At 46.2% G+C, this 26,296-nt stretch overlaps 10 protein-coding genes across 10 annotated transcripts; 6 read left to right on the top strand and 4 right to left on the bottom strand.

The window, feature by feature from the left end:
* Positions 1-616: 616 nt before the first annotated feature.
* Positions 617-1,735, bottom strand: EYB26_002639 (uncharacterized protein; the record flags this gene model as incomplete). The annotated part of the gene is made up of 3 exons (XM_054261944.1): positions 617-1,239; positions 1,312-1,459; positions 1,520-1,735. 3 exons carry the CDS (start codon positions 1,733-1,735, stop codon positions 617-619), a joined length of 987 nt encoding a protein of 328 aa, XP_054117919.1.
* A 1,921-nt stretch (positions 1,736-3,656) lies between these two features.
* Positions 3,657-4,415, top strand: EYB26_002640 (uncharacterized protein; the record flags this gene model as incomplete). Its single annotated transcript, XM_054261945.1, has 1 exon — positions 3,657-4,415. The coding sequence occupies one exon, from the start codon at positions 3,657-3,659 to the stop codon at positions 4,413-4,415; it is 759 nt and encodes a 252-aa protein (XP_054117920.1).
* Positions 4,416-4,894: 479 nt separating this feature from the next.
* EYB26_002641 (uncharacterized protein) lies at positions 4,895-5,790 on the top strand (the record flags this gene model as incomplete). The annotated part of the gene is made up of 2 exons (XM_054261946.1): positions 4,895-5,159; positions 5,210-5,790. The coding sequence occupies 2 exons, from the start codon at positions 4,895-4,897 to the stop codon at positions 5,788-5,790; spliced, it is 846 nt and encodes a 281-aa protein (XP_054117921.1).
* A 284-nt stretch (positions 5,791-6,074) lies between these two features.
* EYB26_002642 (uncharacterized protein) lies at positions 6,075-8,042 on the top strand (the record flags this gene model as incomplete). Its single annotated transcript, XM_054261947.1, has 5 exons — positions 6,075-6,206; positions 6,269-6,376; positions 6,428-6,720; positions 6,784-6,852; positions 6,914-8,042. The coding sequence occupies 5 exons, from the start codon at positions 6,075-6,077 to the stop codon at positions 8,040-8,042; spliced, it is 1,731 nt and encodes a 576-aa protein (XP_054117922.1).
* A 182-nt stretch (positions 8,043-8,224) lies between these two features.
* Positions 8,225-9,484, bottom strand: EYB26_002643 (uncharacterized protein; the record flags this gene model as incomplete). The annotated part of the gene is made up of 6 exons (XM_054261948.1): positions 8,225-8,262; positions 8,326-8,638; positions 8,718-8,913; positions 8,989-9,113; positions 9,170-9,209; positions 9,279-9,484. 6 exons carry the CDS (start codon positions 9,482-9,484, stop codon positions 8,225-8,227), a joined length of 918 nt encoding a protein of 305 aa, XP_054117923.1.
* Positions 9,485-10,397: 913 nt separating this feature from the next.
* On the top strand, positions 10,398-12,056 carry EYB26_002644 (uncharacterized protein; the record flags this gene model as incomplete). Its single annotated transcript, XM_054261949.1, has 1 exon — positions 10,398-12,056. The coding sequence occupies one exon, from the start codon at positions 10,398-10,400 to the stop codon at positions 12,054-12,056; it is 1,659 nt and encodes a 552-aa protein (XP_054117924.1).
* A 2,978-nt stretch (positions 12,057-15,034) lies between these two features.
* Positions 15,035-15,541, bottom strand: EYB26_002645 (uncharacterized protein; the record flags this gene model as incomplete). Its single annotated transcript, XM_054261950.1, has 1 exon — positions 15,035-15,541. The coding sequence occupies one exon, from the start codon at positions 15,539-15,541 to the stop codon at positions 15,035-15,037; it is 507 nt and encodes a 168-aa protein (XP_054117925.1).
* Positions 15,542-16,120: 579 nt separating this feature from the next.
* On the top strand, positions 16,121-17,464 carry EYB26_002646 (uncharacterized protein; the record flags this gene model as incomplete). Its single annotated transcript, XM_054261951.1, has 1 exon — positions 16,121-17,464. The coding sequence occupies one exon, from the start codon at positions 16,121-16,123 to the stop codon at positions 17,462-17,464; it is 1,344 nt and encodes a 447-aa protein (XP_054117926.1).
* A 2,415-nt stretch (positions 17,465-19,879) lies between these two features.
* On the top strand, positions 19,880-22,635 carry EYB26_002647 (uncharacterized protein; the record flags this gene model as incomplete). The annotated part of the gene is made up of 3 exons (XM_054261952.1): positions 19,880-20,671; positions 20,732-20,983; positions 21,049-22,635. The coding sequence occupies 3 exons, from the start codon at positions 19,880-19,882 to the stop codon at positions 22,633-22,635; spliced, it is 2,631 nt and encodes an 876-aa protein (XP_054117927.1).
* Positions 22,636-22,840: 205 nt separating this feature from the next.
* EYB26_002648 (uncharacterized protein) lies at positions 22,841-25,620 on the bottom strand (the record flags this gene model as incomplete). Its single annotated transcript, XM_054261953.1, has 12 exons — positions 22,841-23,020; positions 23,074-23,434; positions 23,504-23,973; positions 24,038-24,217; positions 24,270-24,284; positions 24,346-24,611; positions 24,682-24,915; positions 24,971-24,986; positions 25,050-25,207; positions 25,275-25,356; positions 25,431-25,468; positions 25,539-25,620. 12 exons carry the CDS (start codon positions 25,618-25,620, stop codon positions 22,841-22,843), a joined length of 2,082 nt encoding a protein of 693 aa, XP_054117928.1.
* Positions 25,621-26,296: the final 676 nt, after the last annotated feature.

The following is a 26,296-nucleotide window of genomic DNA, read 5'->3' on the forward strand; positions in this document are numbered from 1 at the left end:
GGCATAGAGATCTTCGCTGTCCCTATCATAGATACCTCTACCAAAACCCCGACACGGTTTCCGTTCCCAAGTCTAAGGGAAGGATTATATCAACTTCGGGCCGTACAAACGAGTCTGCCGATGCAGAGAGACAGGAGCAGGAGTGGTGCCACGGCTGCGATACAATGACGCGTGATGCAAGTTCGGGTTGTCAGGCATATTCACAGGTGGTGGTTTGGTATTTCTCGACGGTGGAGGAATGTGCAGGGAGAGTCACAGTTGGCAAATATGGAATCAAGAGACGGCATGCCATGGATGGTGTTGATGTTGCTGTGAAGAAGGTACCACTTTCGACTATTTGTCCGAGACCTCCACCGATGCCAAAGCCAACTGGGGCATGATCCTACCAATGATTGAAAGGCTTGTTAGTGATAGCCTATCTAGGTAAAGCCGGTCGTATGGGTAGTAAACTACCTCGTTGGGTAGACATTTATAATTGAAGAACATTAATTTATTGATCATTCTAAAATCTTAACTCGATGGTAAGTCTAAGGAATAACACCATCAGAGCCCAGTTTATGCTAGATAACGCTACTGCCAGTCTTCATCACTATTCCGACGATTCCCCGTATGTAAATTAAACACCATTCACAAAAGCCGAATTACCAGCCTCGGCATCAATCTTCATTGATTCCGAAAGTCCACAAATCTCGAACAATTTCCTCGGTCCCAGACCATCCGGTATTCCCGTCACACCGTCGGTCTTGAGCCTCTCCAGCGCAGCCCTGATGCCAAGGTACGCAGGCGCCAATGAGGCGAAAGAGAAAATATTAATCCGGAATCCCATCTCCTTGGCCTCAAAGGTTGTGATAACGGGTCCCGCGCCGTTCTCAACCATATTGAGTAGCACTGGCCAGGGGGCTAGATCCTGAACAGCCTGACGCGCCTGCTCTTTGGAGGTGAAACCTTCCAATAAACCCACATCAGCGCCCAAGTCACGAGCTGCTTTGAGGCGATCGATGCATTCTTCGTAGCCGTATTGTTGTAGGGCATCGGTACGAGCGATTAGGACAATGTCGGAGTGTAGACGGTCAATGGTGGACTTGGCAGCTCGGATGCGCATGAGGTATTCCTCTTTGCTGACGACTTTCTTGCCAGCGAGATGGCCGCAGCGTTTGCTGAGGACTTGGTCCTCGATGTGGAAGCCGGCAACTCCGGCTTGAATGTATTGCTGGACGGATTTAGCGACCATGAGGGGTCCTGTATATGACGAAATTTGTTGTTAGTATTTGTTGACGGGAATGTGATGGTTTAGTTACTAGAAGGACGTACCGCCATAACCAGTATCCATATCAGCAATCAGAGGTGGGCCATATGGATCAAGGCCTGCAATCATCTCGGCATTGGTCTTCATATCGTGAAGCTGAGCGAGACCCAAGTCGGCCATGCCCAGTCGTGATGCTGTAGTACCTGCACCGGTCTACATTGACAGTCAGTCTATATACTCTCATAGCCTCTTTACTAGGAGTTGGAGGCTCACCATATACATAGCACTGAACCCTAATTGCATAGCAATACGTGCTGATAGCCCATCATACACACCCGGACATACGATCAGTTCGTCTGTCTCATTGAGCATGCGTCGGAGCTTCGTTGCTCCAGAGATGGGCACCAAGTCCAGGTTATGGTCCAGTCCGTTTGCAGCGCCGTTGACTTGGTACTGCCCATTGGGGCCGAGAGTGATGGTGATAGCCATGTAGAAAAGTACGAGAAAGATGTGAAAATGAAACTGGAGGGATATAAAGGAGTCTTAAAGAAAGTTCGTAAGATAGGATCAAAAGAAATTGAGGTTGTACGATAAGGTCACCTGAGAAACCGTGGTGAGTTGCCCATCTTTATACCTTTTCATGCTGCGGAAAAACGCCGTCTCAAGAGCGTATAAGACAGCATTCATGGATATTCTGGATTGTTCACAACTTGTTGGTCGGGATATCTTCCTCCATCCTCCGGCCCCCTCTTGATGAGTTTTGTTGATGAGTGTAACCCTAAAATGGACATTTCCCTCCTTTGATAATGTCTGCATAGTGTCTCGACCGTTCTCATCTGACTTGTCTATGGGTATTGGCGTTTGATTGGGAGGGTGGGATAGGAAAATAAGGGCGTAGTGACAAGGTTGTTCAAGATCTTTCAGAATATTATCGGACAGTGCCAAGCCAAATCAATATCTTTTTGGCCCTTGACTATGTATGAAGACCCCTCAGTTTATGCTTCTAGATACCGATAACTCCCGTTGTGTTATCTGGAAAGGAATGGCAAGTGTCTCGATAGATTTTGGCTGTTTCGGAGGACATGCGTCTTGATTCACGACGAGACTCAGATTTATATGCATATTTACTAAAGCAATACATAATACTTGAGCAAAAAGAGCCTTGAATGTATACTGATTGTCTCCGAAGTATCAGTCATCTCGAAGACTTCATTCATTGTACTGTGGACAAGGAGGCTGTGTGCAGCATACTTCTCCTCGACACCTGGTAGGACCTTGTGAGACGAGCAACGCCGGCAATTGGATCATATCACGACGACGACAGGCAAAGTAACGTCTTGTCGTCTTGTCCTGTCTTGTCTATGCATAACGCCTGCACGTAGATAACAACCTCGACTACGACAGACCCGCTTATGTCTTCTTTACAATCCTCCACGATAGATAATGAAGTTAGAACGACGAGACACACACCAACCAACGGGAAAATAAAACGAGTGGGTTATAGCAGGTCTCGGCGCATATGCCCAGCTCCTCGGCACGGGCATCAACATCGAAAACGAGCCAGGGGATGCCTTCTTGGCGACGCCTCTCGCATAATGATCTGTTTTTTTGGCCCTTGTTTAGTGACGTTTCCTGCATTTACGAGAACGTAGCATTGCAGTTGACGAGAGGTTTTTTTTTTTTTTCATTGTGGTCATCAAACCAAGGACTAGAACAGGCAAAAGGTCTCAAAAGGTCGTTAGGGTTGTTGATGCTCAGGATGTTCAGGGGTGGGTATCGAATAGGATCTACACGATTTGATATCTTGCTAAGCCGCCAAGCATGTATAAGACGGGTGAGCGGATGCTAGTGCAGATGCAAATCTTCAACCGTAGCAAACCGCGGAGATCTTGCCAAAAAAAACCCCGAAAGAGCCAAGACAGAAGGATTCTTGCCAAGTACGGACATCGAACTGCCTTGGACATGCAGAACTTCGTATTTGATTATCATCTCAAGAGTTTTTAATTATCAGTTTCTGCAAGTCGGCATTAGTATCGGGAGATAATAAGACTGAAAAATGAGTGTAGATACCGGATTCATGTCGTACAAGGCACGTTGAGATGATTAATATCACTTTACATGGCTTTCCCTGCTATGTTACTAACGGCTTTTGTTTTTGTCGCCGATGCAGCAGCGGGTCTCATTTAATCTAGAGAGACAATGGTGGTTTGCAAAATGTTCTTCTTGTAGAGGAAACCCCCTACTCTTTACGAACTTTTTCTTCAATATCAAGAGAAAATTCCACTACTAAACCTCCTTTATTTCATTAGCATTTCATCCCTAGCTCGTTTTCTTGAAAATCTTCATGGCAGGGCTTTCTGAAGTCGAGAAAAACGTGCTTCCCTCTAGAGGGCACGCCAGCTCGGACCTCATGGAAGCAGCTGACGAGAAAAAGTTCCCAAACCGCTGGGCGGAAACAGTCAGCACAAAACACGCCGATTTGATTTTCATCATCTGCTCCCTGACAACCGGTCTCTGCGATGGAGTCATCTACGCCTCCTTCGGTTGCTTTATTAGCATGCAGACTGGAAATACCGTATTCCTTGGACTGGGAACGTCCGGAATACCCGAAAGCAAGCCATATGGCTGGTTGAAGTCGCTCACATCAATTTGCGGATTCATAGTTGGTTCGTTTGTCTTTGCTACCGTTTCACGGGCCACTGGGAATCGGAGGAGAGGGACCTTGACGGTGTCTTTTGCTATCCAGGCGCTCTTCGTCCTAGTTGCTGCATCCATATTTCAAGCTGGGTCAATTCCACACTCTCTAACTGATCAGCCAACCAGTGGAACTCTCTTTCTCGAGTTGATCCCCTTGGCTATCCTCGCATTTCAATTCGGTGGCCAGATTACTGCCAGCCGCGGCATGGGCTTCAATGAGCTGCCGACCGTCGTGCTGACGTCGGTTTACTTTGACATTGCATCTGACCCAGCACTCGTATCTGGCGTCACTGCAAACCTGAAGCGCAACAGGAGGATGGGGTCCGTCGTGGCAATCGTGCTTGGCGCTATTATCGGCGGCTGGCTGTGCCATAGCGACGCCGAAATGCAGAGCGCGTTGTGGATCTCGGGTTTTATCAAGGCCTGTATGGCTGTTGCATGGGCTTTCTGGCCGGCTGCTACTGCTGAATAGTGTGATCTGTCGGTGAATATGGTTCTCCAGAGCCAGTGACATGGATCGCTTAACGTGAGGGTATGCGTTGGAACCAAGGCTCATTTACGTGAAGCTGCTTTACGTGAGATGAGATATGACGCGTTGAAGTTTATGAAAACTTGTTAGAGACGAAACTACTTTTTTGCTTTCTCTGCTTATCGATGTTGAGATAGAATCATAGAATGAAATCTTTTTTCCTCTTCTAGTAATTCGTGACTGGCGCCCCGAGCGTTTTAGGGTTTCGGCAACCACCACAACTTCCTCGCCAATAATTCCGCCCAGTATATAAGCTTATTCTGATTTAAGTTCTACGACTGCACGCCACTTGACGTTGTCATGTGTCATATGCCAGGATAAAGCCGTTTTAGAATTTTACGATCGTCACTTCTTGTGATGCTTCGGCATTTGAAATCATTTCGCTATTACTGATGTTTCGGGATCAGTCGATGAACTTTACAATGAAGCTTGCCCCAAAAGTCCTTCTACTCGGAGGTTACTGTAAAGTAGCTTTGCTTCTTACACGCCTGTTAATCGCTCGCGGATATGACATTATCAGTCTTACCAACAGTTCGATTCATCGCGGCGACATATTGAACCTTCGCGAGAGCAATAGGCAAGGAAACGTGGAGGTTCTTGTTACGGATTTGAAGCAGATTGACACGGTTGACTCTGCTCGCGCGTTGCTGGATCGCGTTGATCCGAATTATGTTATTTGGATGGCCGGTAAGTCTGCCGTATGTCTCATGAGTTAGTCGACTAACTCTCGCGATAAGGCACCGGTTGCAGAGGCGGATCTCAGAGGTCTATCGATTGCGAAGAATTGAGGATCGCTGTCAAGCAGATGATCATTGCGGCATTTGGCTCGTCCAAAATCTCGAAATTCCTCATGATATCCTATATGAGCAGTCGGCGCAAGCAGCGAGAGACAGAAATGACGGATAAAATGTGGAATGACATTGCGGACTCGAGACAAGGCGAAATTCCTGTGTACGAAAAGGAGAAGCTTGAAGCAGAAGAGTTCCTAGATGCCATGACTGCATGGCGGAGAAGACAGACGCATTTGCCGCCGAACTTTCAGTCGATACATGTGACGACGGGTAGTTTGTCGGATCTGCCAGCCAGAGGGAAGCTAAGTATCCATCCGGAGCAAGTAGCTCTAGAAGGGGAGATATCGAGACAGGATGTCGCTGCAGTGATTGCTCAGTTACTAGCCAGGCCGGACACTAGTGGGCGGTATGGAATCCTGAGCGGCGAAGATGACATTGAGACTGCCATAGCCAAGGCGGTCGACGACCAGCAGACAATGGCTGAGGGAGCTGTCTACAAGAACATTGTGGGGGGATTCATAGAGTAGAAGTGCAGAAGTACAGACGTACTATGTATAGAAGTGTATTAGAAGAGCAAATAAACCAATTGTAGCCGGTCGCAAACCCCGTGACATGTGCTGACCGGGCCGGTTTCCAGCAAGCTATGGTGGGGCGATAAGGGCTTATCGCGGCGCCACCCACCGGCCCAGACAGCTTGCAATCCCGGTCACTTTTTCTTTTTATCGTTCGTTCTTCTGATCATGACTTGAATTCTTTTTATTCTTCATCTCTGGTCGCTGAATACTATAGCTTGAACGACAAGATATACAACATGCGTTTCGCTACGAGACTTTCGGCGCGCTCAACGAGCTTTGGCAGATTGCCTTCTGCTACACCATCCGGTGTGCGGGGTCTCAATAGCTATGCCAATTTCAAGATTCCAACAATCAACAATGAGCCCAATGTACGCTGGTGTCCTGGAAGATGTGACGGCATTTTTGGTGCTAATAAATGTGTCTTATATAGAAACATTACATCCCTGGATCTCCGGACCGTCGAGGACTGGAATTGGCACTCGCTCAATTGAAAGAATCCAACATTCGAAACATTCCCTTGATGATTGGAGGCAAAGAGGTATGATAATCAAGAAAATTGAAGGTTTGACGGTATCCTGACTTCGTGTAGATCACAACCACCAAGACTTCAGAACAATTGAATCCGGCAACCCACAAACCGGTCGCCTATTACTCTGAGGCATCCAAAGCCAATGTCGAAGCGGCCATTGAAGCTGCACTCGCCGCACGCGGTGACTGGGCTGCTATGCCGTGGTCAGACCGTGCTAGTATTTTCCTCAAGGCAGCGGATTTAATTTCCACAAAATACCGCTACGACATCATGGCATTGACGATGGTTGGTCAAGGAAAGAATGCTTGGCAGGCAGAGATTGACTCGGCAGCAGAGCTTTGCGATTTCTTCAGGTTGGTGATATCACGTTGGATATTCTGTGATGATCACGATTATAGACTAACGTGAAATTCAAGATTCGGTGTAAAGTATGCGGAGGAAGTGTACTCACAACAGCCGGCTCACAATTCTCCAGGAGTATGGAAGTATGTATTTCGCAACAGGGAATTAGTGGGGCTTTTTTTTTAACTAACATATGTTTTGCAGTCGCCTCGAATATCGACCCCTCGAAGGTTTCGTATACGCCATCAGTCCATTCAACTTCACAGCTATCGGAGGAAACTTGGCCGGCGCACCCGCTTTGATGGGCAACGTTGTTGTCTGGAAGCCATCACCATCCGCTATCGCATCAGGTCATCTTGTACACCAAATTCTGTTGGAAGCTGGCCTACCCAAAGGAGTCATTCAATTCGTTCCTGGCAATGCGGAGGAAGTAACCAGCAGCGTGCTTAATCATCCCGACTTTGCAGCTCTCCACTTCACAGGTAGCACAACCGTATTCCGGTCTCTATACGGAAAGATCGCGACTGGGGTTGCCGAGGGCAAGTACAAGGGTTATCCCCGTATTGTCGGTGAAACTGGAGGCAAGAACTTCCATCTTGTCCATCAAAGCGCCGATGTTCGGAATGCCGTTGTTCAAACCGTTCGTGGCGCTTTTGAGTATCAGGGTCAGAAGTGCAGTGCCACTTCCCGAGCATACGTCGCTTCGTCTATTGCAGACGACTTTGTGAAACAAATTGTCGAAGAAGTGAAGGACTTGAAAGTTGGCGATCCAACCGACTTTACCAATTTCTGTGGACCTGTTATTCACGAGGGATCTTTCAACAAACTTACAAAGGTGATTGATGAAGCCAAGCAAGACCCCGAGCTCGAGTTACTTGCAGGAGGCAACTATGACTCCTCTAAGGGCTGGTTCATCGAGCCCACCGTCTACTTGACCAAGAACGCCGATCATCCCCTCCTCTCCCGGGAACTATTCGGACCTATTTTGGTTCTCTACGCTTACGACGACGCCTCTTCCTCTTCCCTAGCTGATATATGCACCAAGATCGAACAAACAAGCGAATACGGCCTCACAGGCTCTGTATTCGCACAAGACCGCAAGGCAATCCGCTTTGCCGAGGATGCTCTTCGCAATGCTGCAGGTAACTTCTACATCAACTGCAAGAGTACCGGTGCAGTAGTCGGGCAGCAACCTTTCGGTGGAGCACGTGCAAGTGGCACAAACGACAAGGCTGGAAGCGCAAACTTGCTTTCGCGGTTTGTGAGCTTGAGGTCTATCAAGGAGGAGTTTATGCCGACGTATGAAGTTGCTTATCCCAGTAACTTTAACTAACGATTACATGAGGTGTGAGTTTGACTTCTATTTGATGGAAAGACTACTGGTGCATTGTTGGCGTCCTTGTTTGTGCTATGTACATATATTGCTTGCGGGTTTATTTAACGTGTATTCGAATTCTATTGAATATAAAAAGATATCAAGATATTATTACATATAGACATATTCAACGTTCCCCTTCACCTATAACCCCGACCACGCAGAAAATCCACCACAACTAAATAGACAACCATCAGCAAGCAAACAATCGCGTCCAAATATGATAGTCCAGAACACTTACCTAGTCTAAACTCCTCAGGCCGATCCTGAACAATCCAATGCCCGCAATCCATATCCACAACTCGCGAATTAGGAAAGAAAGATCGCGTAAGCGGCAAAGCATCATCCGGGATGTAATGGCTCTGGTGCGCGCGAAGGAATAACGTCGGTTTAGAAAATCTCACGGCTTTTGATTCTGTCAATCTATAAGGAAAATCTCCCAGAGCATCGAGCGCGTTTCCCAGAATGTCCAATGGCAGACGCAGCTTCAGATACGGCGCGTGCCGTGGATCTTTGATGAAGTTACTCAAAAGCCATAATCGGACAGCCGCGGACTAATTTTCGTGTCAATTTGTATGGTATGGTATGGAATGGTATGGTCGATATTTATCCAGTAGATGGGTGGGAACTAACCTCTTCGTATCGAGCAAGTATCCGCTCGCCTTCCGAATGGGTTTTGATTCTTACATTGTTTACCTCTGCAAGCGCATCGATGCATTTCTGAAAGTCAGCTGGTATGGGCAGGGTTATGGGACAGTTGTCGATTGCGACAACGGTTGAGATTAGGTCTGGGGCGTGGAGGGATAGTGCTAATGCAGTTTTTGCTCCCCTATAATCGATTCGATGCGTTAGACTAAACAAAAAAAGGCATAAATATATATTTTTGTGGCGGGAGATTTCTTACATAGAGTGACCTATCAGCGACACGCTCCTGAATCCGTGTGTCTTGATAAAAGCCTCGACGTCGAGGGCCATGTCCATATAATTGTGTACAGGATGGTGAGCTGAGTCGCCATGATTTCGGAGATCCTATAGTCGTTAATTGGTTGCCCGCGAAAAGCAGGAATCAAAGGATTTCAACGAACCAATGCAAAGACCTGTCGCGACAGATCACGGGCCAACAACCTTCACAAGAATCAGTACCACGAAGTCTAAAGAAAGGGCTAGGTTAGGGGTTCTTCGTTTTAAGTATACCGGCTAACTGCTTTATTCTCTCGTTTCGAGCCCAGGAATCCATGGAGAAATATTATCGGGTTGTTATCATGACTGGCACGTGAAGGACTGTTGAGGGAGTTTACACCGTGATGTATCTCATGAGCCAATGGGACGACAGAGGACCTCCGCAATGGCGTCGAAGTGTGTATCGCTCGGAAATGATGTATGCATTGTCTTAATCTCATTATTGGCTAATTGGATGAAGCTCCTAGATGAGTATTCATGGTATGGATCTAGAAACGCGATGACAGAAAACAAAAGTTTGTATGAGTTATGAAAGTCGTGGTTGAGGATAAAAATCCGTTAGCGTCGAGAAGATTACCATTAGTAACCCTAACGACAGGTCTATGGAGAGAAAGAGTGAGGCCATGAGAACGGACTGACACCAAGACCAACATTTTGAATAATGGAAATAATGTACAGAGCAATATGTTGACTTTTTATAAAGAAAAGGCCGCTTTCTTTCAAAAAGTTGATTTGGCGTTGTGGAATGCTAGCCAGCAGTCGTATCAAAGGATTTTTCAATTACCAAGTGTTGGTAAAGAAGCCGACCACAAAACAGTCAAGGGGCTGGTATGTCAACAATTCCAGGCGCAGGCTGGATTAAAGCAGCAATGGAAAGAATAGCCTGAGAAGGCAAAAATAGCGAAAAAAAGAAAAGAGAATACAACATACAACAGCTGGGATTCGCTGGTGGTCACCCACCCAACTACTAACCAGCCGGCGTGTGGCTTAAGTACGGCTGAGCGGACGGGAAGCCCTGTTTTCCACACCCTATGGTCGTATGTGTTGGGTAAAGGCAAAATAATAGTCTATATTGATAGGCGGAGAGTGGCGTAAATGCCCCAGTCTATTGCTACTATAAATAATTCTCGCAGTTTCCGAGGGCTAAAATTAATCCATCCATCAGGAAACTAATTTATTCCGGTGAAATTAGTAACTCCTCAGCCCACCTAGAGCTTCAGTGCTGGCAAGTCACATATATAGAGCCGCTTCTTCCCTTACCCACGATGATTGCCTAGGCATGCACTCTTGAATTCTTTTCTAGCTCTAGGTGAAATATCCCGCGGATTTCCTACCTAGTGCGTTTAAAACATAATGGCAGTGGGACGGGACATCCCAAAATGGCAATTGCCCCAGGCCATTGAGTACCGGATCGATGAGAAGAAAGCACTTGCAGTATTCTTTCTTTGCCCGCTTGATGAGAGTGAGATAGGTGAAGTCTGCAAAAAGATAGTCGTTATCGATGAATCATGGACCGAGCGGCCCGATGGTGAATTGTGGCCTGTAGTGCCCGTACCCTGGATTCATAGCCAGACACCACCATTATCCTCCATATTCGACATTCGCGGGAGCGTTTTCATCGATGAGGAGTCAATGAGAACGGACACAGCCATAGTTGTGCAGTCTGTTGGTGACCCGGATTCGAGGGTTGCTCGTGTTCCCCTGGGGCGGGTGAATTTGATCGCACAGTCCCTGATGTCACGAGAGATCCCATTTTCTGAGCTTGTATCACCAAGTGCAATAATTAGCATTGAGCAAACACAAGCAGATCCGTTAGAGCCAGCAGCCCAGCAAAGCCATGTGCCGGTTTACGCATTGCCCGCTCATCTACCCAGGCACCTCAAGATAGAACCGTTGACACTTACCTTGATTTCTCTTGTATATCTCTCAGAAGACGAAACTACGCGCCTCAAAGCTACAGTTACGATGTCGGAGCAGATATCCGACGTCGTCATCTACAATTGGCCAGACGAAGAAAATCCATGCTCTCGGGAAGATTTGTATCGCCTATTTTCACAACTTGAGCTAGACATTCACGCTGGCTGTGATGAGATTTATGCGCTATTCATTGATCGAAAATGTGACGGATCCTACCAAATCCTTCGAGCACAAAAATATATCTGCAAATTTTACCAGGGTGTGATTGACGACTTGAAAGAACAGTTTATTGATTTGCGCGATTTGAAGGAACCCAGGCTTGCAGCGGACTTCTGGCATATGATGTGGAATCCCTGGCCAGATGGCAAAAATGGTGACTCGTGGAACAGCTCCAGAGCCAGTACCAGGTTATACAATAATCAAGTTGCCATGTTAGGAAACTATGCGGAAATCGTGCCAAACCCCGACAAATTGGTGATGGGCCTCTATCATCCTATTTTCGTCTTATCACCTATGACTGACGCCGATCTGCGGTTGATTCGATCCTACATTATGAGGGAAGCGGAAACGGCGGATGAATGGTGTCTGTACAATGTCTCAAAGAAGCTCGAGTCTCCGGATATAGGAAGTTTGATGCAATGGTTCAACGAGTCGACTGAATCCCCAAGTTACTTTATGGCCGTGGACTCAACGACCTTAAAGATAGCCCGATCCGCAATGAGCCAGGTCCAGTCATTGAAGCGAGGGAAAATTGATCCCTCGCGGGCACTCCTGATTGCATCGGATGAGCCGATACGTGTTGAATTTAATGACGATGAATCATGCAATGCTTATGCAGAAGTGCGACTCGGCTACGCCTATGCCAGACAGAGTGCCGACGACGCATTTTCGACTTGCACCAATTTGTCCTTGGCGAATATGTATTTTCATGAATGTGTGGAAATAGAGGATGAAGAGACTTGGGAATATGTCGACGAGTGGCTGGAGAGCAATCCAGTGATTGATGAATTAGAAGAGTACGGACCGGCTATTGTAAGCGCAGGGGCTTACTATCCGGGAGAGCAGACAATGAGGAAGCCAAAGATATTTGAGTGAGGCTGAGATCAGTTCGCACAAAATGCAACCCGAAACCGCCCAATTTTTTGCGATCAGCATCTTAGCAGGCTATGAATGTTGTACACTAAGATTAGAAGTAACAATGAATACATAACCTTAGTGCAGGGGTCAGATGAAACATATCCCACTAGGTATTAGGGGTACAGGACGGAGTTCTGTATGTAATTTAAATACGCTGCCTACCAGGTTCCTGCACACGACGGGGTCTATTCCCATGAATCAATACGTCGAAGAAGCGGCATCACTAAGTGGGCTCAAAGCCGGTTCGTCGAGGCAATATATGCCGCTGAGGAACCTGACAGTGAGCGCCTTAAATGTTAGCGGGAAACAAAGTACGTAGTTGTTTGTGTTAGCCCTTATGCTTTCTAGGGTCAAAGCGTTCCAAGGTTGTGGCTTACAGGATAATGATGAGAAGAAAGGCGTCGAGAATGCCCTCCCAACCCTGATAGCCATGTCTGGGAGGAAAGTGTCGATTTCCTGCATCGATCTCCTAGGATGGGTCCATACTCCCATTGGCACCGCCGTGCTGCATTAACCCGCCTTAGCTGTACGCGGCTTGTTGTCGCAATCCCCGTTCTTTAATAGCGTGGAGTTTACTGGCACACTCTTTCTCGTATTCGTACTATCAAGTTACGACCGAAAAATCATTAGCATCCTGAATATGTCTAAACCATAAACAGCGTCTCTAATAGAACAAGCTGTTGCTATGAAGTCTTACTCGCTGGTTAGCTTCACGAAAAGCCTTTTCCTCATATTGCAAGGCGTTCTGGAGTACGTTCTGTATTTCGATTCGAGGCTGTATGAGTCGAAGGGATGTAATCCTAAAACCAGAGCGGTCAGTTTAGTATGATAGTGTAGTCAATAAATCGCATAAAGAAAAGACAGCACGAGTTGACGTGCATCTGCAAGACTTTCCCGGCTCGGTCTGGGATGGTGACTTCCGCACGCCATCCGGTAAACGGCCCTGGCTTTGTAGGGCTACAGCGATGTGCCGTTGGACCTGAGCATTTTGAAGTGGTTGCATAGGCCTCTGAGGGTTGGCACTGGTGAGCATGGCTCCAAGAGTATTCACCTGTTCTGGAGTCTTCCAAGCCAAACGCTCCTGAAGATCCGGAGGTAGATTTTAAGGTATCCGAGGCATCTGGGGTCGTGTCGCGTGCTGATTACCGACCTGTTGTTCGTTCATACCAAACTGTCGAGACTGCCCTTCATGCCCCATATTCTGAATCAAACCGTGACTGCCCTGTCGACTCATTGAAGACAGCGCTATATCAGAACGGATATGCAATATGTTAAGCTTTTCATTTTTTCTTCTGAAGATATTGCAGCCTGGCAACTTTGGGGTCATCTTTCCCTGACAAATCCTCGGATATAGTGGCTTTTTACAGCAATCCTTGGTTTTTCAGTGCGGTTGGAATGCATGATTGAGTTGTCCGAAGGTTGAGGACCTGGTCATCTATGGAAAGAAGCTGATAGTATAGGAAAATGGCTGGACGGTGTTTGTTGGGATGCTGTCCGTAACACCGTCCAGGCGCTAGGCCCGATTATTTTCTGTGCTGTCATCATGCTGGTCCTGGCCAGGGAGCGAATCATATTACTCAATTTATCCCTTACAGTCTTTCTACTCCGTAAGTACGAAGCCTCTGCAGATTGATTAACTTATTTCTAAGTATACCCCCATACAAAAGTGGTAGGCTTCGATTGGTCTAAAAGTTTGGATTTATAACCACCCATTGCGTTGTATAGAACTACTGGTAGTATACCTGCAACCTTCTGGACCAATCAGAGTGTACTAGTAATTCTTGATTTCAATCTCAACACGGAGTTATACTATGTAAGATGCTTGAAATAATTTCTTTTGTAGCTCGCATAGTTCTTGCACCTTATATTTATCATATACAATAAGATGCGTTGTGATTGGGGTCTATGATTTCTAAGATCTCTGTATAATGTAAAGCACCTATTGTAGATATCTTTAAGAAATCTTGAAGACCTTCTACTGTAGTTAGGGCACGAGGCCCTAGGCGGCGAGTGACAGTCAGCTAATGAGGCGATCGGTATTCTGCCGGACGGTGAAGAAGCTGATGGGAGCTCCCTCATGATTACCCGATTAGGCACCACCCGACGTACAGTGCAGTAAAATGGGGCGCTAGGAGAATAGGGTAAAGTGGAGGAGGCTGGAAGAATGGCTTGTGAAGGCAAAAATAAGAAGGGAAGTATACATACAACAGCTGGGATTCGCTGGTGGTCACCCACCCAACTACTAACCAGCCGGCGTGTGGCTTAAGTACGGCTGAGCGGACGGGAAGCCCTGTTTTCCACACCCTATGGTCGTATGTGATTGAAGGAAGTGAATGAATGGCTCATATAGGGACCAATAGCTCCATACTGCCAGAGTCGGGGTGGGATGATAAATTCATAGCGGACCAATCACAAGCTGAGCGTCAACAGTAACCCCAAACCCTAGGACATTAGGAAGTCAGTTAATGATTGTTGCCAATCATTTATTGCTCAGTTATTACCTATATAAATAAAGAGAGTCACTCGCTGGTGCTTCATCTATGCCCGACCATAGTGCCCCCATAAGCCTTGGTCTTGCTGTTTCCACCAATCAATCCGGACTGCCCTATCCAGGTGTCTCCTACAAAGCCAGGTCCAGATTGATACGAAGATTGTGCAAATAGTTTCAAGACCATAGAGCTCTCATACTTTGACTTTCTTCCTTCCCTTTGGCTCGTCTAACTCGATAGTAATATTGGCTCGGTTTGAGGCTACATACTAAACAATATTCGTCACTGAACAGGCAAGCCAAACTCGGATTGTGCACGCAAACCGATTCATCTAGGCTAGTCGATTTCTATTTAGGACATTTAAAACCGTCTTTAATGGCACCAGGGCCATCCTTCGAATACATACAAATGTGAAAGAGGCTTGATGTGGGACTGTATGTGGGATAATCATTCTCGACTTTCTTCCATTTCCTGTCGAGCCCTCATCAAGCGCCGTTTGTTTTCCTGCTCAAGTCGCATCAATTGACCTTGGTAATCCTGCTCCTGTCGCTCCGCCAATGAGGGCTCACCTAAGCCTCTGCTACTCTCCTCCAGCTGGTGGTTATTGAGAAGTTCAGCACGCAGGCTGTGGACATGTAGCTGTTGTGTAAGATGCAACGAACGCCTTTCATTCTGGTGCTTGACTAGCAATTTCTTCAATGGGTCATCTTGCAGAGGAACCTTCCACTTATCATGGTCTTCCATTCTGCGTAGCCAGCCTGTTCGCCTTTCCTCTATCGCCCCATGCGCGTCAACGTTGTTCCAACATGTGTCACACCAGATTCTCGTGCAGCGGGAACACCAAAAGAGGTTAAGCGAAGCCCATTCATCTGGTGAACGGTTCTGATGAGGACAGCTTCCTTTCTGGCAATTTATTGTAGGTTTCAGCGTAAGTTCACTCGGTTGAGCCTCCATGGCTCTGCCTGCATGTGGCGGAATATCTGTTTCTTAAAAGGCGAATTGTGTTGCGAGGTAAATGCAGCTGTCTGCAGATATCTAGGTATTTATTCCACATTCGCGATGATTGCAAATTCGTGATTAAATCTTACCTCTCAAGTCGAGTTACACAAGTACCCCGCTTCAGAAAAAGCAATACCTATGGTCTAGCCGCTAATTAGCTATCCATGGATGCATCTGCGTATTTAGGGTCTTAATGCCCATTTTAGCGAACGATGCGGGAAAAACGAAAAGCTTCACAAGACATCTATGAAAGTACTAGATATGAAGTTATTAATATTACATATTATACCATGTTACTGATTAGTATACAGCTCTAGAAAGATAGAGTCCATCTCGCAACATTACTGGTTGCTGCTCACGTATATATGCTACTCCAAGCACGCCATATTTCCAGCTTATAAATCTGGTAGATATCGATACGATTATAAATGCATTTTCTGTTGGATATAAAAACATCATCACGATGAGCTTGATAACTATCCTATAATATCTGAAACAAGAAATATTCGACTGTATCACCAATTCAACCCCAAAATGGCAGATTCCAAGCCGAACCGCCAACTTCACCTGACGGCGTTTATGCGACCAGTCTCACTACACACAGGGGCATGGCGTTACCCCGGTTCATACCCAGACGCCAACTTCAACTTCAAACACCTCACCCAGTTTGCACAGAAACTAGAAGCCGCTAAATTCGATGCCTTTTTCATGGCCGATCATCTGGCTGTGTTGAACATGCCGATTGAAGCCCTCAAACGTAGCCATACGGTTACCTCATTCGAACCGTTTACGCTACTATCAGCTCTGTCCGCGGTGACGGAAAGGATTGGCCTTGCTGCGACGGCGAGCACGACCTACGATGCTCCGTACCATGTTGCCCGACGGTTTGCCAGTCTGGACCATTTGAGTGGTGGGCGAGCGGCGTGGAATATCGTGACAACGGGAAATCCGGAATCGAGCAAGAATTTTGGATTCGACGAGCATATGGCTCATAGCGATAGATATAAGCGTGCCCGTGAGTTTTATGATGTTGTGACTGGACTGTGGGATAGTTTTGCGGATGATGCTTTTACTCGTAATGTGGAGACGGGCCAATATTTTGATCCAGAGAAGCTGCACGTACTGGACCATTCTGGAGATGAGTTGAAAGTACGCGGGCCATTGAATATTGCTAGACCACCTCAGGGATGGCCGGTTATTGTGCAGGCTGGGCAAAGTGAGCCTGGACGACAACTTGCAGCAGAAACGGCAGAGGTTGTGTTTTGCAGCCCTAAAGATATTGAAGCCGCAAAGGCTCTTTACGCGGATATTAAGGGACGGGTGGAAAAAGTCGGACGAAAACGAGAACATTTGAAAATCTTACCCGCAGCACTGATCATTGTTGGAGAGAGCAAGCAGGACGCCCAGGAGAAGAGGCTCAATTTGGATAGCCTCGTACATTATGATAGTGCAATTTCATCCTTGTCGGTGGCCCTGGGAGTTGATGTCAGTCATCTTGACCCAGATGGCCCTCTGCCAGACGATCTCCCAGAGACAAATGGAAGCAAGACGGGCAGAGATGGTGTTGAACTACTGGCCAAGACAGAGGGTCTTACGATACGTCAGCTTGCTCAACGATATGGAGGATACTCTGGGTTAGCGTTCTTGGGCTCACCAAGCGAGATAGCCGAGGAGATGGAAAAGTGGCTCAAAGAGGATGCCTCAGATGGCTTTACATGCACATTTCCATTCTTGCCTCAGGGATTGGAAGAGGTGACCGACAAATTGATTCCGGAACTGCAACGAAGAGGCCTTTTCCGTCAAGATTATACAGGCTCAACGTTGCGTGAACACTTTGGCCTACCCAGACCGGAGAATCAATTCTTTACCAAGGATTGAATTAAAATTGACTTGAATGTATGCTGTTTATGATTAACCACAACAAAGAAACTGGATCTACTGTGGATGATACCGCTAAACAAGCGAAGCTCAGTATTCTCACAATGTATCAAATAGCTCCTCTTGCATTGAAGTTCGATCGCGTATTGAAATATAATTAATCAAGACTCATGGTCTCCTTATACGGCAATCGGTATTTGATATCTAGAGTTTGTAACCATTCGCCCGTACTTCTGCAGCTGAAGCTTCAGAATTTAATCCTACAAACATCGAACTGAGGCAGTCTATGATCTGCATATTACCGTATTGTCAAGGCTGGAGCAACTACACAGCGGATGATGCTCCTGCCAAAACTAATCATAACAAGTCGCTGATCTATATTTTCTGTTGGGGTGCCTTATCTGTAGTCAAGTCACTAGCTATAAGTGATGAGATGGAGCTTTTGAGTATCAGATCTCACCAATATCACGTAGTCCACAGAGACGGAGCGGATACCACGCTATAGGAAGCCTTCGGCAGTATACAAGCGAATACGAGTTTATTGAACGGATTAAAGTTGAAAAATCAAGTTCTATAATACCCTACATGCTATCCGTACTAATTAGATTCCAGGTACCTCTCGCTGGAATTAATCTGAAGCTGGCCAATGGATCGCTAGCCACCGAGCACTTGTTTGATTGCACGGGAACACGTTGCGTGGGAGGTAGTTCTACTGGAGAATGTTCAATGTTAGGTGATTTCATTGCTTAGAAACCGAGAACATGGGTGTTGGGACTAGAGTTCATGTAGAGGGCAATACGTCAGATTTGTATAGGGCTAGATGCATGTATGAATATGTTAAATGATCCTATATTAACTACATATGTGCCTAGGTAGGCCAGGGACCGAGCATGGCCTTCTTATCAAGTTAGAATAAGCTGGGCATTGGACTTTTGCGGTTTCTAGTCAAATATTCTAACGCGGTTGAGCATAAAAGACTCGAACATCGGTGCACGTGGTGTTAAGATACTCGAACTTTCCCCGTCGGCCTGGGCTGGTCGGTTCGTATTGTTGTTTATTAGACTATCGGGTTATCCCCGTAGTTTGAGGAAATAATTTCATTCTCGCCAATGATGTTTGAATTTCTGAGCACATCGAAACAACGTAGTAATACTACCCTATATTATCTGAAGAACCCATGATCCTCTGCATAATATAAATACTTCCTCAACAGGCCAAGTGACCGAGCAGGTCACATGGAGGCGCCACACTCTGTTTGTGAATACAACCTCGTCCTGTATAGTCTCGTCATTAATCCGGAATCATTAACTAGTTAATTTTCATCATTCTTATCAAGCCACAGTGCGGCAGGCTAAATCCTGGATTTTCAACTTAAATTAAAAATACTAAGTTGTGAAACCGCATACACATCTAATACGAGATTTTCAGAATACTTACATATGACCGAAGAGAGATCTTAATCTCCACGTAATAACCAGCCTAACAGCCAGTCCAAGGAGGGTTAAAACTAGGGAGTAAGTTATATAGTATGGTTATGAAATATAACCCATGGCTAGGTTGATACAACCTAGGGTTGGATTAATAGCTATTTGCTACCCTAACTTGTATGAATCGATGCGACTAAGTTCCCCACCTGATGGCCAGCTTGATATCCATCTAGCTTGGATTCAGTGAAGCGATATAATGAAGCGATACGATGGAGATGATAAAGGCTGTGCATAGGGCGGCTGAGGATGTGAATCAATTAAAATTCATGTGTGGATATAATGTGGAGTTTACAAATTATTATGGAGATTCACATACAAAGTCCATTTCGGGCAAAATAAGAAGTTTGGACATAGTATTAACTAAGTGGCTAGCGGCCATTTAGTTACTAACTTAACTTTGTATGTAGTCCGTCGTAAACAAGGAGGATAATGTTACCGAGGCACCATCATTTGACCCCGCCCCTAACCTTCGTCCAAACCGGGAAATAATAGTTTGCCCAGCTGGATAGCTCAAGAAATGGTCAAGTGCTAAGAATTTTAGCTCAAGGAAGGTCAAGTGCTAAGAAGTCTAGCTCAATAGAGGTCAAGTGTTAAGAAGGTTAAGTAGATAACATCAGTCTTAAATAGGAAAAGGACCGATTGGCTCATGGACGGGCTAGGGATTTGCCCCATGTGAAAGTAGGTTTATCCCTGACTCTCATCTATGTAGTGTATTATGTGTTATAGTTGGATTTGATGCATTATTGGGTTGGTCCAAACGAGAAACAATTGCCGGCTCCCTGACGATCTCTGTGGGCTCTCGAACTTTTATTTACGTAGTACGTCGTATTTATTTACTCCTCATTCTTCCCAAGGATGCAAATATCCAATCTTCTGCAGTCTATGTAGCAGAAGATCTGACACGGTCCGGGTATTGTCTGCTTTCACGATGGCGGGAGGAATAATATCATCCCTCCTAGGGTTTCTCCTCCTTGGGCATTGCACCGCCGCATCATCGCACCGCTCCAATGCTAACCACCACTACGACAACGTAAAACGCGACAGTCTTCCAACAAACTATACAACACCGGATTACTATCCTACTCCAAATGGCGGCTGGGACTCCAGCTGGTCGGCTGCGTACGCAAAAGCGCAACAGGTTGTCAGCAACATGACACTGGCCGAGAAAGTCAACATCACTTCTGGTACAGGCTACTTTATGGGACCATGCGTAGGCCAAACGGGTAGCGCTTTACGATTCGGAATTCCGCAAATATGCCTTCAGGACGGACCACTGGGCATCCGAAATACAGACCACAACACAGCCTTTCCGGCAGGCGTAACGACCGGCGCAACATGGGATAAAGATTTGATGTACGCTCGAGGCGTCGCTTTAGGCGAGGAAGCGCGCGGTAAAGGAATTAATGTCCAAATGGGCCCCGTCGTTGGCCCTATTGGTCGCAAGCCCAGAGGTGGTAGGAACTGGGAAGGATTTGGAGCTGATCCGTCATTGCAAGCGATTGCTGGTGCGCAGACGATTCAGGGTATGCAGAGTACCGGGGTGATTGCGACGCTCAAACATTATATATTGAATGAGCAGGAAATGTATCGGATGACGACTATTCTGCAAACGGGTTACTCATCGGACATTGATGATCGGTCATTGCATGAGATTTATCTCTGGCCGTTTGCTGAAGGTGTGAGAGCTGGTGTGGGTTCGATTATGGCCGCGTATAACCATGTAAGCTCCGCGCATTTTAGGAAAGAAATGTTTCTGGACTAATGAATGATGCATGCATAGGTGAATGGATCATTATGTACACAAAACAGCCAGCTCCTCAACGGCATTCTGAAAGACGAACTCGGCTTCCAGGGGTTTGTCGTATCTGACTGGTACGCTCAATTCGGCGGTGTCTCATCGGCATTGGCTGGATTGGATATGGCTATGCCAGGAGACGGCACAGTTCCACTCTTAGGAGATAGTTATTGGAATTCAGAGCTGTCAAGAGCAATTCTGAATGGCACTGTGCCACTTGAAAGATTGAATGATATGGTAAGGAATGATAGATCTATCAATGGCTACGGACAATAAGATGACGAGAAGTTAACTCTTCGCAGGTCACACGAATCGTAGCAACATGGTTCCAAATGGGCCAAGATAAGGATTTCCCATTACCAAACTTCTCAACAAATACACAAGATGCTACAGGTCCCTTGTACCCCGGCGCTCTCTTCTCCCCATCTGGTGTCGTCAATCAATTCGTCAACGTACAAGGAAACCACAGCATCGTCGCCCGAGAAGTCGCTCGTGATGCCATCACTTTATTGAAGAACACAAACCAGACGCTACCTCTTAGTACCAGTGCCTCGTTGGTTGTGTTCGGCACAGATGCAGGTCCAAACACCAATGGTTTGAACTCTTGCTCCGACATGGGCTGCGATAATGGTATATTGACAATGGGTTGGGGAAGTGGAAGTGCCAGACTGCCCTATGTCGTTACGCCGCAACAGGCGATTCAAAACATCTCATCAAATGCTCAGTTCCATCTTTCCGATACTTTCCCATCTGTTACCGCATCGGCTAGTGATATTGCAATTGTGTTCATCAATGCGAATTCGGGTGAGAATTATATCACCGTTGAAAGCAATCCCGGTGACAGGACGGCTGCTGGCCTCAATGCCTGGCATGGCGGTGACGATCTGGTGGTCAAGGTGGCCGCTAAATACAGCACAGTCATTGTCGTTGTCCACACGGTTGGCCCGATCCTGATGGAAAAATGGATTGATCTACCCTCTGTCAAGGCGGTCCTCGTTGCGCATCTGCCAGGGCAAGAGGCAGGAAATTCTCTAACAGATGTGCTCTTCGGCGATTACAGTCCTAGCGGCCATTTGCCATACACTATTCCTCATAACGAATCTGAGTATCCGGCAAGCGTCGGCCTCATCGACAAATGGTTCGGCCAAATCCAAGACCAGTTCACGGAGCGTATTTATATCGATTATCGACACTTCTTGCAGGCTGGTATTACTCCAAGATTCCCATTCGGATATGGTCTATCATACACAACTTTCAAATTCTCCGATGCAACACTTACAACGGGTACTTCGTTGACTCAATACCCTCCCGCTAGGCCAACAAAGGGTCCCACGCCAACGTATGCAACAACCATTCCACCAGCATCGGAAGTTGCATGGCCAGCTGGCTTTAATCGTATTTGGCGGTATTTGTACCCCTATCTCGATAATCCAACGGCAGCTACCTCGATGGCTCGATACCCCTATCCAACAGGTTATAAAACAACGCCACAACCGGCACCGCGTGCCGGTGGAGCACAGGGAGGTAACCCGGCCCTTTGGGATACTGCCTTCACGGTCAGTGTGAAGGTTACCAATACCGGAGCAAAACCTGGTCGCGCTGTAGCGCAGTTGTACGTCGAGTTGCCCGCAGATACTCTAGGCGTAGATCTTCCTCCGAGACAGTTGCGACAATTTGAGAAGACGGCAATATTGGCGCCTGGTGAGTCGGTAACGTTATCGTTGCCGGTGACCAGGAAGGACCTAAGTGTGTGGGATGTTGTTGTGCAGGATTGGAAAGCACCGGTTAATGGAGAAGGGGTAAAATTCTGGATTGGAGAGAGTGTGGCAATGGAGGATATGCAGATAGTCTGTACTGTTGGTCAGGGATGCGACAGTGCCTCAAACTAGCATGTTCTGAATATGAATTGTTAGTTTTATGACTCAGTAACATATGTATATAAGTTGTACAGACCTGCCTTTCCAAGATCTTCTCGACGAATTTGATAACACAAGTATAAAATGAAATTAGATTAAATCGGTATCATTATGCTAAAGGTTGTATAGCAGGCGTAAATCGTAATACGTATAATGTACAGTGTTCCTCGCTTAAGGGTTACAATTGGAAATTAGGCAGCATGGTATCGAACAAACCCGTCATATCAAACCCTGAACCCAGCTCGCTTGTCATAAACGGTTGTAGATCGTCGGTGGGGTAGAATAGCTGGTCCACATAAGCCATAGAGGCCCCATTCATAACTTGATGTGCTGTTGCTGGCATATGCTCCACTCGCGGCTAAAGGGATGGTGTCAGATGATAATCAACGTCAACGTATGAAGCTCACTCACCATTTGGGGGGGTTGATAGATTAATGCTTGGTTTACCTCCCGCGTCTGATTGTAAGGTTTTATAGGCTCGGAGTAGTCCTTTTCCTCCGTGGGTGGTTGATACTGGGAGTTACTATTCGCATTGCCGCTCCGATCTCTGTTGCCCAACTGTATGTCACGCATGAATTGGCGTGCTATGAGGGCAAACTCCGCCATCAGAGAACTCGGGAGCGAACCGCCAGTAGAGAACTCCAGACGAGTGAAATATGCGCCAACGACATCCAAGAATGTCAGGTTTGTGCTAGTTTCCGGGTGGTATGGATTATGAACGACGAAGTCGAAAAGAACAAACAGAGCTGATAGTGGCATAACCCCGAGAATCCTAGAAGTAAGATCAGTAAATAATTGCACATATATTTTTGAAATATCAACTTTTAGTACTATGCCTTACCAGATCGAAGTGTGAGGTTGCATATCGATGTAATGCGTGAGTTCAATGATGTGTCGTGCTGTATACATGAGTCGCTTTTTAGCTTCTTCGATTCGAGGAGACTCCGTCCCAGCGCCAAGATGCAATGTGAGTCGACAAAGTGACATTATCAGGGATGTATAAAAGAAGTGAGCCCTCAAAGAAACTGTAATTGTCCATGGAGAGTTGCAACTCTCAGGTCGAAACGGATCCCCAGGTCGTAGGTCTTTTGGGACCGAAAGCCGCCATTTTTCCAAATCTTGGTATACCATGTCTATAGATTCATAGAACTCTTCGGGGGTCTTCGTAGTAGCAGAGACTGTGTAGAGCATATCATAAGCCCCTGATACCAGCCTAGCAAAGCGAGCAAATAGGTAAAACCAGTCGACACCTCCGTGTACCGCTTCCTGTATTTCTGGAATAGGGCAGCCTATATCCCTATCGCTGATAATCTATTAAGTCCAAGTGCATGTTTAGTCAAATTGTTCAAAACATTGCGAGATCAGAATCACCAACCGAGCTAACACTACTGAAAAATGAAAATGTCTTTTCGAGAATGTAGACAACCCAAAAGTTTCTGTGCGCTGAATCATTCATGGTGGCTCTGTTATAACCTAAAGCTCCGGCCATTCTTGCGGCCTCCGAGATCAAAGTCTGCTCTATTTGTATGCATGACAGGTTTTGAGCGAAGATGCACTACCAAGGGTTAGCAATCGGACAATGAGATTAAGATAGTTGCTCATCGTACCATAGCAGTTAATGCCTATACCTTGTTAGCAAGCATCACTTGTTCTGTATGTCATGGGGATGAAAGATTCTCTCACCTGTAGGTTTACCAGAGATTCTCTGGGTAGCAGAATATCCGAAAACAGCCCCAAGGCAACTTGGTACAATTTCCAGGGCTTGCCTTGACCGGCCTCAAAAGATCCACCTTCTGTATATTGGGCTCCCATAGCAAGAACTGTATGATAAAGAGCTGAAAAAGCGGCATTTGAAGACAAATGATGGAGCAAATCATAACTCAAGGCCTTCTGCTCGAATTCTGCGCGATCAAGGAAAGGATGGATTGGATGGACATGCTTAAAATATGCTGTTCAATTGTCAGAGTAGTTCAACTTCGGAATGATCAAATGGCTGTACCAGGATGAAATAATGCGTACCTTCAATATATACCCTCGCAGCCTCCGGAGCCACCTCCACTGGCGTAGAGGGTCCCTTGAAAGTGATCGGAGAAAAGCGAAACATGGTTTTTGTATCCTCGTCTTTACGGTTCAATCTGGCATTGATTACTGAACCAATGGTTTCGATGAGTTCTCGCAGCCTGTCATGTCCGATGCGTCCAGTCAAAGAACGAATTCTGCTTTCGGAGAAAAATGCAAGACTGGAGCTGGTCGCTGCAAAGATGGAGTCAGATAAAGTTATCTAGAGTTCGAATGAATAATAATTTACCGAAACTCTCTCCTGCCTGTATATGGTATTTTAGTGGATTTCCTCGGGACTACCTAGGTACCAGAAAAGCTTTACTCACCTTGATGATGCATGATTCGAATTTCAGCTCACCAATCCCGTGAGTATCACGGCTTTCCAAAAGCCGATCGATATAGAACTTCGAGGGTGAAGATTTCGGTTTTCGTGGTGCACCATGTTGTTCTGCCTCAAGTGGCGAGTGTGTGGGAGGCAATGAAGCTGTCGCACCGACTCGTCAGCATCAGGCACGAAATATATCAGATCTATCCGGCTCAAAACAACATACTTGGCCTAGAAGAAGGCTCTTCTGAGTCTTTGACTTTCAGTTTCCGCTTCGTCTGGCTGAAATGGCATGTCTGGTCTCGTCTCTGCATGCAACCATATCAATTCCAGAACTAGATAACGTAGGAGATAGACGCAAGACACAAGGAATATAACTAACAAGGCAATTATTACACTTCAAAGTATCTGGGCGAGCACCTAGACTAGTCGTTAGTTCAAATAACGAAGACCGAGCATGAGAGCCGAAGTATTGCACAAGAATACTTACGTATGCAGCGGACTTTGCGGGCTTTGCATTCGTCGCAGGATTTAGATATTCTCGGTCGTAGCACAGCAGGAGCCTCCGTCATTTTGTATTAGCGGGTCTATAATTGATATACTGAAAGCGCACTCATTTAAACATCTACGATGTTGACAGATTCGAGTTCCATTTTTTGACTTCTGACGCGACGGAGCCTCGGCTTATCAAAGCTGATAACCACGTACTGTCAGGTGATTGGCGATAAATGATTGGCCGTCTACTTCAACCAATTATATTCGGCAGAAAACCAAGAATCTTCACATGTTGACAGAGGCTTGGAAGCTATAAAGATGAATGATAGTATGAAAGGTAAATTTTTTGTGAAAGCACCAATAGACCAATTATGAATATATAACTTTGAATATTGTAGCCTAAGACCCCATAAAGAAGTGGATGGGTACATGCCGACACGTTTGGATGCTAAGGATTAGGTTGTGATAAGCCCTAAGCTTCTATGAGTACAAACTGATATTCTTAACAAAACAACAAATATTGCAGTGTCCTTGTTTACTCAGTTTTTGTCTTGACAAACTTGGCAGATATTTGCTATCAGGTCGGACTACTCCCAGTCGACATATATAGAAGATGAACATATATATTTTATGGCCTCTTGGTAGGTAGGATCGGCTTTACTTGGGTTATTCGATGAATGGGGCAAATGACATGAGTACAATGGGGTAAATCACACAAAGAAATTATATCATTATTAGAAGGCTCACTGAAAT

This window comes from Talaromyces marneffei, chromosome 2, assembly GCF_009556855.1.
Source record: "Talaromyces marneffei chromosome 2, complete sequence".
Classification (NCBI taxonomy): Eukaryota; Fungi; Ascomycota; class Eurotiomycetes; order Eurotiales; family Trichocomaceae; genus Talaromyces; species Talaromyces marneffei.